Here is a 12,713-nt window from a genome sequence, read left to right on the forward strand (position 1 = left end):
TCATGCTAACTAAAATCTCGATGTATGAGAATGTTTTATCTTGATCCCTTTAAGGGATTTCATTTCTTTATTATTTTTGAATTATGGCCGTTTTCAATATTTAATAAATCTATTTTTCTTAAACGATTTTATTTATTTCTCTGAGACAATTACCATTTTAGATTTTCAAACAAAAACTTTAAAGCTGGAAAAAGAAATGAAAAGCAATGAAATAAAAGATATGTGTCTTAGCAAGACAGCGCTTCTTCAGGGGACACACTGCCTGACAACACACAGGAGCCTTTCTGTTGTCAGTGGAAAAACCAAAACTGACAGTGCCCCGAGGCCCCATAATGGATAGACAAATAAAGGAAAATCATTACAAGAATTGAAAAGCACAGAAAAATAATGAACCAGCAAACACTAGTTAACAGTACACATAGTAAGAGTTCAAAATGAAACGCCCACTTATAAATAAAAATAGTTACAGTTAGAATAACCAAATCAAAATAAAATATAAATCTTCAAATCAGTAAGAAAATATTATAAATAACTCAAGTGCTGACCCCTATTTGAAAAGCTTGAACAATGAAAAAAAAAGATATTCAATGAGCAAAAAAAACTTTTTATAAGTGCTGTCATCTGCTTTGGAAAAGAAATCCTAAATTTCACCGCATAAACCTGTTTATGTAGGCTTCAATATCTGCCGGACTAGTTGAACGTTTTGAAATATTTTGAATTAAAACATCATAATTATAGTATTTAAAAGTAAGATTAATATTCTTTACGGTAATTCTGTAAGTTCCTATAGCTGAAAGAAAATCTGTTTTATTAATACAAATAAATTTAAACCTTTCTGTCTTTTTCTGTAATTGTAAATTAGATTCGTTTACAATTATCATTCAATTGCATCCAAATTAAGATGTATATGTAACGGCCAAAAATCAATGATGATACTAAAACTACCACTAAAATATTAGTAATGGCGATCAACGCCATCCTAGATGCCGTGTGTACATTTAATATTTACCAACGCGTTGACGATCCCCGCTTTCAGATCATATGATGTATTCACAGACAACTATAAACTAGTGATATATGGTTACCCCATAGAAAAATGTCACATTTAATGAGATCCATGGGGTTCGGAAGGTGAAACAAAGGTTTCCACTCAATTCAGAATCTGCATACGTTTTTAGCAATTTTCACATTCTCAAAATGGTTTGTTTCTTGTTCTCAAATGGTTCCGAAGATAATTCAGGGCAGAAAAAAAATCTAAGTAAATATTTATAATTTTTCTTATTTTATTTAAAAATATTTGAAAAATTTTGCTTTTTAAGGTATTCAATTTTTCATATAATTTTAAAGTACATAATTTTACACTGCAAAATACAAAATTTGTGCGAAATCGGTTGAACAGCTCTTGAGAAATCGAATTTTAAATATTCGACTTCCTTAAAATTTGATTTCCCTGGAACTGCTCAATAAATTTTTTATGCGGTATTATTTGTTACAACAATCAAATCTTAAAATGAAGCATGCATTTGAGTAATCCCTTTCTGAAGAGTCCGATTCGCGTGATTTTGTCGTCGATTTGTTTTTCGTTAATTACTGCTACAGATTTCATGACATTAAATTATTTTTTTAATGTAATGATGATTTGCAAAATGCGATAAAGGAAATAATTAACGCTTCCCCCCCCCAAAAAAAATGAGAGAATATCGTCCATAATATTTGAATCAAAAGAATATTACATATTCAATTTTAAAAAAAAAATTTCGTTTTTGTAAACACGGCGATTTTGTTACTTTAAATTAGTAACAAACATCCTTGTTATCATAGAAAATATATAGCAGAAAGATTTTAGTGCTCCAGAGTTTTGTCACAGAAAGCTCGAAAAATTAATACTAGTTAATTAGCCATTTGCTAATTAACTATTACTATTACTAATAATTATAACTACAGTCAAACCCCGCTATAGTGAACTTTCAATGGACCGAAATTTCGGTTCACTATAGCCGGGAGTTCACTATATCCATTACGCAAACAATTTCACTAATGGTTCCCAAACTCCTCCCTTTTATTACATTATATTCATATAAATGACTGAAAAATATTACGTAGTAGTAAAAAATGTGTTATTTTTCATCACTCTTCGTCTTGCGTATAAATAAAAATTAGTCATCTTTAGCTGATGAGCAATCCTCAACATCAGATATGGAAACACTTCCCGACTCTCAGATAATTTTTCCTGAATTTCTGTTATTCCGCTTTTTAAACCTGTCTAACCTGCATTCGAGCACGTAAAAGTAGTTTCTATAGACGGTTTTAAAAATCAGTATATGTATTTATTTTGAAGTAGAAATTTCAAAATTATTACAAAGTAAAATGGGGGGGGAATCAGTCGAAGACAGAAAAAAGTTCATTATATCCAACTTCCTCACTTTTTTGGTTCACTATATCCACTAAAAATAACATTATACGTGTATAGCAAGGCACGGGACCGAGCATTTCGTTCACTATATCCGGGAGTTCACTATAAGCCGCGTTCACTATAGCGGGGTTTGACTGTATTACTAACTAGCATATTAGCATTACACTAGTTAATTAGCATGTTTGAAGTCATCCCCTCGAACCAATAAAAATGCTTTCCTAAAATGCGTATATCTAATCATTAGATCAAAAGTTATTCAAGGTGGACCCTTTTCTTCTATGCGCGCTGTACATCAATCATATTCCCAAGAATAAAAAGTTTTCTGAAACATCTCTTCCCATTCTTGCGCTCATTCTATAAACGTGACAGTAGCTTTTAACTTCTCACAGTTTGTTTTTCGATCATACATTCTATGACGAATATTGCTCGTGTAGTTGAGTTCTATCATCCGGTAATGTTTTACAGTCTTGTTCAGACTCGCCCTGTATATTAAAGGGAAGACTTGTTAAACATAACATTTAATAATGAGTTTTATATGTTATCATTTTAGCTTATTGCATAGTTTTAAGTAAGGGTATTTGATTTTTTAAGGCATGCGGCATATTTGTAGATAGATTAGATTAGATTATTTCTTACCTTTCGTGTCCATGTTTCCAGCATCTGCATACCGCACTACCGATCCTTCTTTATCATAACCCACAAAGCTTGAAGATAAATATTCCTTTAAAATCTGTAATGTGGAAATAAAAATTCCTTTATCATAAATGAATGGATTGATTTATTTTAATATATTCCTAAAGAAAAACAAATTCGCTTGGCAAAAAAAGGAATTATTGAACGTGTAGGGTAAACAGATGAATGTTGTTGAAAACATAAGTACATCAAATGAAAAAATAATTATATTGCTGTTGTTGTTTCTAATGCCACTTGCCAATACAGCAAGCCTGCTTGGTGAAACAAAGTGACTTTAAGGTAGAGAGTGCGTTTCTTGTTTTTCGGTGGCGCCATCTTGCAGTCAAGAATGCAACTTTAGCCTCACGCATGTCACTGCCCGTTTATAGAAAGGAGCCATTCATACATTCATTCATTTACCCATTCATTCATTTATAAATCGTTCTGACCTGAACCAGAGAACGATCTGATCTTCAGAGAACGGATCAATCTCCAATTCGGTACTCCCAGATGAGTGATTTGTTATGATAACTTTTTTGACCCGACAGATCCAACGTGCACCAGTCCCCATTTGCAACACGGATAGTCTTCGGTCGGCGGGGATCTAAGTCACGACCTGTGGGACATGCGCCCAACTCCCTACCTACCAGGCATTAACCCAAAATTAATTATAAACTCTATGCTACAGGTACCCGGAACCTGCATTATCTGTAAAACATTTTTAATTTTTTCCGGGTACGTCTCTAATTACGACCCTCATCACAAAATCAAACAATCGACATAAAGTTGTCATGGGCAGTGTAATAGTCTGGGATCTCATGACATAAATGACATAAAAAATAAACAAAGAGAGCTTTTCTTTTGTAAGTTATCCTTAAAATTTAAAAGTTATTTTCGTTTTCGCTTGCCATTCTACAAATCTGAATCTAAACTTACCTTATAATACCATGTATTTATAAAAAGATGAAATTTGACAAAATTCACCTTCTTTAAAAAAAATTCAGTCAAATATCAACTTTTTTTGATCAGCACGATACAGTAAACACAAAAACTACAACTGATTCACCACTCCTGAGACTGTCCAAAAATCCTCAAAACCAAGGGCGGCGTTAGTAGGGGGTCAGGGGGGGCAATTTCACCCCTATCGGGCATGGCCAGCCCCCCCCCATCGGGAAAAATTTAGAGTCTTGTCGGGAAAATAGTCTGGTCACATTTTGTAATTGATTTTTTATTCATTTATTTTTAAGAATTAGTAACAAAAATTCGTAAAATATATTGAAAATTCTATGTAATTGTAGTTTCACTGCACTACTTCTAACTTTGCCCATACATTGCTAAACCGGATGCGATTAGACATTGTTGAAATTGACGATTTTCGAAGTCCCTTAGAAATCCTTTCCCACTGACACATCTTCATTTTCTTGGAAACTTATCTTTCAAACTGCTATTCTTTCATCTGGAGAACTGAGGAAGGGATAATCGCTGGGGGAATAACTCACAAAAGCCTGAGGGACAGAAAGACAAAGTTTATAGAGGGTTCTTTGCTCTTCTTTACAAATTCTTTTTTATGCAATGTGTTTATCAATGGTTTATGGGATCACATAATTGCTTTGTGAAATTTTCAAGCAAAATGAAAGTATAAGAATAAAATAAAAAAATTTCAGTTTTAATTTTTTCATTTTTTTAATACTTTTAAATGAGGAAAATAATTTACTTATTCGGATTCAAGGTTTATATTTTAATCAACGCAATAAATATAAAGTCGGAAAAAAAAGAAAAACAAACAGTAACAAAATATTTTTAATTTTTTAGGCAGATTTAATTTATTATTTCTTTTTAATCATTTTCTTAGTAGTAAAAAGATTGTTGATTGATTCATAAAAACAATTAAACTGTTCGTATTCAATATCTTAAAATATTTATTAATCAACATAATAGATTCTCATTGACTTATTTTATGTGCAGTGTATGAAATGGAAAAAGGGAACACCTTGATTAACTTTTGATTTGATCGTATATTCACGTACAAGGAGTCAATACCATATTTTTGTTACAAAAATGAAAACTAAAGCGCATTTTGTTCTGGATAGCCATACAAGTTTGTTTGTAGTTTTAGGCTTTTAATTTTCAAAATGCGGAAACAGCCGCAATCTGGAAGATATGGTCCGAAGTGATGGCAAAGAGAGAGATGGAAAGTTTGGGTCCTTTAATTTTAACTTCAGTCTTCGATTATTGCCCATTATCTCGAGAACTTTTTGAGTGTATTGAAGAATGTTTGCATAAATTTAAAAAAATTAATTTATGCACAAATTTTTAAGCAAAAATAAACTTAAATAATTATTTGTTATTTTTCACTAGTTTATTAAATAATAGTAAAACACATTGAATTGTATGTTTTACATATTTTTTCATCCTTTTAATTTCAAAATATAAACTTTCGGAACAATCGATCGATTAGTTTCTGAGTTATCAAGTTTTAACAAAGTCGGTTTGCTTAAAATTTTATTTATCTCGAATTATTCAACCGACTTCATTCAAATTTTGCATTTTACAATTTAAAATTATATAAGAATTTGTATATCTTGCTATCTTATTTTTTCCGTCGTCGAACAGCCGACCCAATTTTTGGGTTTATGACTACTAATGTTCAACTCCGTAGTCTTGTAATTTTGAAAAAATCCAGAAGACAAGGAAACTCCTGGATCAGTACCACCAGAGGTATTGATTTGTTTTGGGAACATGGTGGACTTAGTGACTCGACAGATTTAACGTGCATCAGTCTCCATTTACTACACGGAGATTTCAAAATTCAGGATTCAAAAATTTTTCTTACGCATATTATAAATAAAAATATAAAAAATATTAAATATTTTATAACTATTTAAAACTATATTTTTTGCATGGCATTACCTTTGGGTGAACAAATTTTTTCATCGTATGAAATATTTTTCGATTCACTCAAAACGCAAAACGTTCTTGAGATATGGCGAGACTGAGATATTATCATTGAACTATTATTATAATAGAACTTCACACTACTCTCCTGACATGACTAATGGGACATTATTTATCGTATTGCAGTTTTGTGTCGAATTTTTTATCTTAAAATAGTGTTTGTACTAATTCATATTTAAGGCTACGTCCTCCAACCATTAAGATTGAAGGCTAGTACGAAAAAACCCGTTCATTGAATCATAAGTTATTTGGGTTATACAGTTTTTCATTTGAGCACTGTTTATTATACTTCAGTTACTATATTCTATCAGTATTAAATATTACTATCGATGTAAAATTTTGTTTGAAATTTATTCCAAAAATCGCTAATAATAGTTTTTTTCTTAAAATTTAATATAAAGTACAAAGAAATCGCGAACGCATTAATTGTATCGTATTAAACGTATTAATACCAAAATTTCTTTGCCCTGATTCAATCTTAAACAACTTATTTAATTTTCCATTAAAGAAATCAAACATTTATACATTTATGAAAAAAAACACTAAATTCCTTTGCAAGTATAAAAAAATAAAAAATTTTCATATTTGAATATTTTTTAATTTCATGTTTTAAGTAAAATTTTATTCATTCAGAACTTTTCGTTGAAAAATGAAAGACTAATTGCCTAGTTTTGTTAAAACTTTTGGCTATTGCATGAAACAATTTTCTAATAATATAGCATGTGGGGAAAAAAACTATTCAAAAACTTACATCGGCTTTCTTAGGTTTCAAAATATATATTATTTTTATTTTGTAAACATTAGTTCAAATATTTACTTTTGTTGTTTATTAAATTATAATTTCGCTTTGCATAACATTGTATTTGCGTCCATTTAAACGAAAGTCACTAATTTTTTTAATTTAATTTTCATTGAAAAGTTTTTCGGACGATGTATTGGATATATTGCATATGCGTTTAAATTTGCTATGCGATTTGCAAATAAATAAAACTGTGTAAAAATTTGTATAATTTGATTTAATCATGTTTTATTATTAAAATAAATATTTTTACTACTATTACTGATTGATATACTACTTTTAAGAATAATATTAATTATAACTTTTTGAGCAAATTGAAAGGCGTGAAATATTTCGAGGTTAAACTAAAATTCGAATTAAATTACATTTGGAAACCAAAAATATTATAAATCTTAACTATACACAGTCAATTATTTCTATTAAAATTACAGATTATAGTTCTTCCTAAAAAAATAACTTCTAGAGGTTTTTTGGTCTTAGCGATTAAACTTTTAAAATCATAAATTTATTTATTGGCTATTTAATTTTTAACCGAAAGATAAGGAAGACATTTATCTTTCATCACTTCCTAACAGCTTCATCTTGCAAATAAACTGGTTTTTGATTATTTTAACATCTTTTATCTATTTAACATCTACTCTATATACTTCTATTTAACATCGACTCAATCTTAAATAATTTACCAATGAACAATTTTTTTTTAAATTTCATTTATCAAGTTATTTATTGAGTTAGTATTATTTAACAATATTCTTGAGTTTCTTAATAAGTGGAACTGAAGCGTAAAAGAGAAAACCATTATGTTTAAGTAAATCAAATTATAGTTTTGTTTTAATATAGATGACATGTTATTTAGTTTCTAAGATACTCGAGTTTTAAAAAATTTAATGTTTAAATTAAAATAAAATTGAAATACCTAGTTATTAGTTAATTATACTAATTTTTTAAAAAAATATCTCTGTTACAAAAATATCTAAACTGGTTTTAATTTGCTCTTCGGATATCTCTGGAATTTTTTCTTGTTGTGCATAAATTTTTTATTGTTTGAGTTGCATTGTTTGAGTAGAACATTATTTAATTAAGAACACTGTAGAATCTTATGCTGGATGTGCATATATATTTTATTTATTCAGATATTACCTTTATTTTTTTCCTTTGTTAATATTTGAATCATGATAAATTCTTTATCAGAACAAAAATTTGTATATCATATTAATTATTATTCGTATACTAAAAAGTATTGCTTATTTTCAAAATTATCTTAGCCCCCCTGTCGGGGGATTGCTGACCCCCTATCGGGCTAAGTCTAGCGCCACTCTTGCTCAAAACTTTAAGTTTTTTTTTCAAACTATATGCCATTTATTTAATAAAAAAGTTTTATGGTGCAAATTAACTTCATTTCATAATAGGTGCTTAAAAAAAAATTAGGATTTAATCAATTCTGGAGATAAACATATGAGTCACTTACTGGATTCGGTTCGAAGTCTTTAAGAATAAACTCGTCCACTTTAAATTTCTTCCTGATAAGCATATGCTATAAGATAGGAGTATAATTTACATCATATTATGGACTATTCAATTTAAAACGGAAGTATATCCATGTAAATAAATTTTGAAATAACGAGCTGTTTGCAACTTATGCGTAGATGTATTGTTCAGCTATCACGAGATGAGATGACGAGAAAGCCTCATCTCGTGACAGCCAGACAGTGTGACTTATTTTTGATTGCAAATGCGATTAAAGAATTTGCTTCACTTCAATCACGAAAGCTATAATAACGTCTAGAAATGATATACTTATGCAAAAAATACACATTTAAAAAATACTAATTACACTAAAGCACATGGACTTTCTGTACTGAGATTGAACCATGGCATTGGGACTTATTTCGTGTTATTTTTCTTCCACACTGACTATTAGGACATAAATACTTAAGAGACCAATGGGTGAAAGTCATTCAAAATTCTATGAAATAAGGCATTTTTCTTAAATCATGACAGTCACAATCTACTTGTGCAAATAGTGAACCAGAAAGCATTTATTTCAGTGGACACATAATAATGAGTAAAGCCTACAAAATCAAAAAAAACGTGTAGAAATATTATAACGTATTCTTAATCTTGGCATGACAGTGAAATTTTCTAGGAGGAAAAGCATTGTGCATAGCAGACGCAACATTAATACCCAAATTTATGGTAACTTATTTAGCTTTTATAGAACCCCCTCAACACTCTGTAATTGACTACTGGTATAATTACAGAGGAACTGGATATTGTTTTAAAAGTTTTTTGTTTCGGCTCAATATGGGTACCACATGGCTCCCCATCAGCATGTAAATCGAGCATCAATGTATCAGTGCATCCGGGTGCACACAATTTCCAAATTAAATAATAAGTTGAATAAATTACCATAGATCTGAGTATTAATTTTTTTCTGCTTAAATTAAAACTTTTTTCAGCAAATTGCTTGTCTGTTCAATTTTAGTAAAGGCAGTTAATGGTCTTGAAACTTATACAAAGTTTTATTTCTTCAGTTTAAGATCAGTTTTAAGATCCCGCTAAAAGTGCATAATGCATACTTTGCTTTTTTAGGCACTGTGCATCGGCATGCAAGTTCTGAAATTTATACATTTGTGGCTCACTGTAAATTTTGTCTGTCGAATCTTAAAAAAAATCTTTTTGTTGCATGAGGAGTGATCTTTGCCATTTCGGTCAAGAGTAAAACCATAAGTATTTATTTCCTAGTACAGTCGGACCTCTATTCAACGAACTTCCATTTTGCGAATTTTTCTATTTTACCATTTTTTTCGCGGAACCAAGAACATTTCGGAAATTCTTTCGTAAAATAACTTCAAAATAACGAAATTTCATTTTGGAAATTTCTTCGTAAAATAACTTCAAAATAACGAAGAGAACTTTCTATTTAATGAACTTTTTTTTTTGAGATCCACTTCCCCTATTTCTCAAAATATTTCAGAACATTTCTTGTTAACGCATTTCATGGGGAAATGGCATTGAATTGATTTTCGAAGTCACTTAATTTTTAGAGAAAGCAGTAAAATCCCTTTCCCTTTTTGTTTCTATTTCAAACGGAAAACTCAGACAAAATTAGCGGATTTTATCGGCAGCAATTAAATTTAAGAACGCAAGAGGTAATGTATGCTTAGAATTACTTTTATAATAAATGAAGCTATAATTTCATACACAAATTTAGCTTTTTTTTGTTGAAAATGTATGTAGCATGTGAAGAGGGCCGCAAAAATTATCATCCAACGACGTGAAATTACAGTGGAATCGTCATGAATCAAACTCGTCAAAAAATGAAAAAAATAGTGCGTGGAGTCTCTCCGCGCGGAAGAAGTTAAACTTCGTAACCTGCGACGTTAATTGTAGAAGAATCAGCAGTCGTAGAAGGATCACTAGTTCTATTCAACGACTCTTTTTCCTGCTCCGCTCGCTTCCGTGCTCTGTAATCACGGTAATATTGTGCATTTTTCCCTCGTGGACCTCTTGAACCAGTGGAAGTGCTTGTGGTTGCCTCATCGTCTCGCCCTGGAAAATGTATTTGTATTAATAATGTATGTGAATGCGTCATAATGTAATTTCAGAAGAGAAAACCTAACAATCAATTGATATTCACAAGAGACGTACCTTGACATAACCTTAAATCCGTCGCATTGTCCGTGGGATTGTTTTCACTCATTTTTTACAATTGTTATCCACTAAATTTGAAAATAAAAAATACTACCCTATTAAATTATATGTGTATCAAAACAAACTAAAAAAATATTTATAGAAAAACAATACTTTTATGACTTTTATTATTTTTATGCTAGTGAGAACCAAAACAATATGGAAAGGAATGAGGGAAAACTGGATCCTACCACGTGATTTCCAGGCCAATAAAAATGTAGCGTTTAACGTTTAACGCAAACTTGTTGGAAGTCGCATAAGAAGTATAACTTCAATAACTCAAATTTGCATGTCCTAATAACATCTTATTAAAAATTTCAAAAATGCGATGACGTAAGCGTGTGACAAAACTTCTCGTCCGTCGTATAGATCGGCTAAAAGAGTGAATCCATGTATTTAAAAAAGGTATTTTAAAAGTTTAGCGCCAAAACTGGCGACGTTGAATAACTTTTTAGGCGACATATTTAAATTCTTTGATGCAAACTATGACTGACGACCACTTATTTCGAACCCTGTTTGAAATTATAATGATAAAAATTAATGAACAATAATATTTTATTCATACCTTCCGTATTAGAGCTTCTGCATGTGGAATGTTGAAGTCTCGAGCTGGAAATAAAAGTAACAATATCAAAAATTAAAGAATATTCCATTTTGAATTTAACTTGTTGTGCTTGCTAAAGAACTATTCGATTTATATAACCTTTAAAACGGCTTTAAGTTATTCCGCGTTAAATAAAAAGTGTGTAGTGAATGTCCTGCATAATAATAACTGTATGAAAGAGTGCTTTTTTTCAATTTTAATAATAAAACTGCACTTAAGGAAATTTTAAAGCTCGATGAACCGTAAGATTCTCCATATTTGCTGCAACCTTCATATGGGGCTAATGGGAAGCAAATCATAGTATTTCTTTTTTTCTTTTTTTTTGCTATATTATGGTTAAACTTGAACAGAAATATCCTTAATTATTAATGGCAGATTTAGAAGTTAACAATCTGTAACAGTAACCTTATAATATAACAGTTCAAATTGGAAACGTTTATCATCTCTCTTGAACCTTTTATATTTTTAAAAACTTTGAGTCAGATGTTATTATTTATATTTGGCAACAGCTAATCATCCCCATTCGCATTTCTTTATTACATTCAACGTGTCAAATTCTAACTCTTTGATTGGACACTTGCTCCCCAAGAAGTCAATACCCCGTATGTGACCTATGAAGTCAGCGCCAGCTAATCTTAATCTGCAACATGGAGTATTAAAGTTGAGCTAAGTTTCTCTACGTTACTTGAAATGATAATTAACATCAATTAAATACAGAATCGTATAGCAGATTGAATTCATTGACATATAATTCTTTCTAGTTTATTTCTTTTACCTAACTTAGATTTGTCATTTGTTTATGTATTGTATTGTGACCATGATATATTTTTGTTGTGTGTACCTGGCAACTTCGAATTGTGAATTTTTCTGCACACCTCCATTATTCCAAGTTTTTAATTTTAATACAATTTGAGCAGCAAAATAAATGTAATGTTACGTTGAACGCCCAACAAAACAGTGGATCCTACAGTTTTTAAATATAGAGACACAAGAATTTTTTTTGTCAAAGACTGGAAATCTGAATCTAACGTTTAAGAAAATATTTCAATGCTTTTTTTATTTATTCATTTATTGTAATTTTGAACTTTCAAGTAAAATAGAAAAAGAACTTAACTTATAAATGGAATGTTTATCTGAATGCCATACCTTTCAAAAATCTATAGTACAAGGATTTATCTTCGAGTAATGTTGGTGTTAATTCATGTTCAATTCTTCTCTTTAACTGGAAAATAATTTTATATCATATTAAATACCTACATTATCTATAATTTTACTATAACACTGGGTTAGTTCGATCAAAAAGTACTCCACGAAGTGAAATTTCTCCCAATATTTCATCCAGGAGTTCCTTGGTCTTCTGGATTGGGGTTCAAAATGACAAGGTTACGGAGTGGAATATTAGTAGTCGCAAACTCGAAATTGGATCGGCTGTTCAACGACGGTCATAATATAAAACAGAAAAATATATATTTAATTGGTATTAAGGAAAATTAAAAAAAAAAATACTTGTTTACAGTCCAAGTAAACAAAACAATAAAATCTCAACTCTTCATACATTCAATTTTTTAATATAATGA

The 12,713-nt window shown here is 30.2% G+C and overlaps 1 protein-coding gene across 1 annotated transcript in view; it reads right to left on the reverse strand.

Moving 5' to 3' along the window:
* The window catches only part of LOC107449332 (SEC14-like protein 2), a 29,031-nt gene that overhangs the window by 11,908 nt on the left and 4,410 nt on the right, over positions 1-12,713 (reverse strand). Inside the window, exons 3-6 of the mRNA XM_071183481.1 lie at positions 12,283-12,358; positions 11,098-11,141; positions 8,308-8,373; positions 3,050-3,143 (exon numbers count right to left, since the gene is read on the reverse strand). Of these exons, the coding sequence (XP_071039582.1) occupies positions 3,050-3,143; positions 8,308-8,373; positions 11,098-11,141; positions 12,283-12,358 (280 nt within the window). The remainder of the gene's footprint in view (positions 1-3,049; positions 3,144-8,307; positions 8,374-11,097; positions 11,142-12,282; positions 12,359-12,713) is intronic.

This window comes from Parasteatoda tepidariorum, chromosome 7 (assembly GCF_043381705.1).
Source record: "Parasteatoda tepidariorum isolate YZ-2023 chromosome 7, CAS_Ptep_4.0, whole genome shotgun sequence".
Classification (NCBI taxonomy): Eukaryota; Metazoa; Arthropoda; class Arachnida; order Araneae; family Theridiidae; genus Parasteatoda; species Parasteatoda tepidariorum.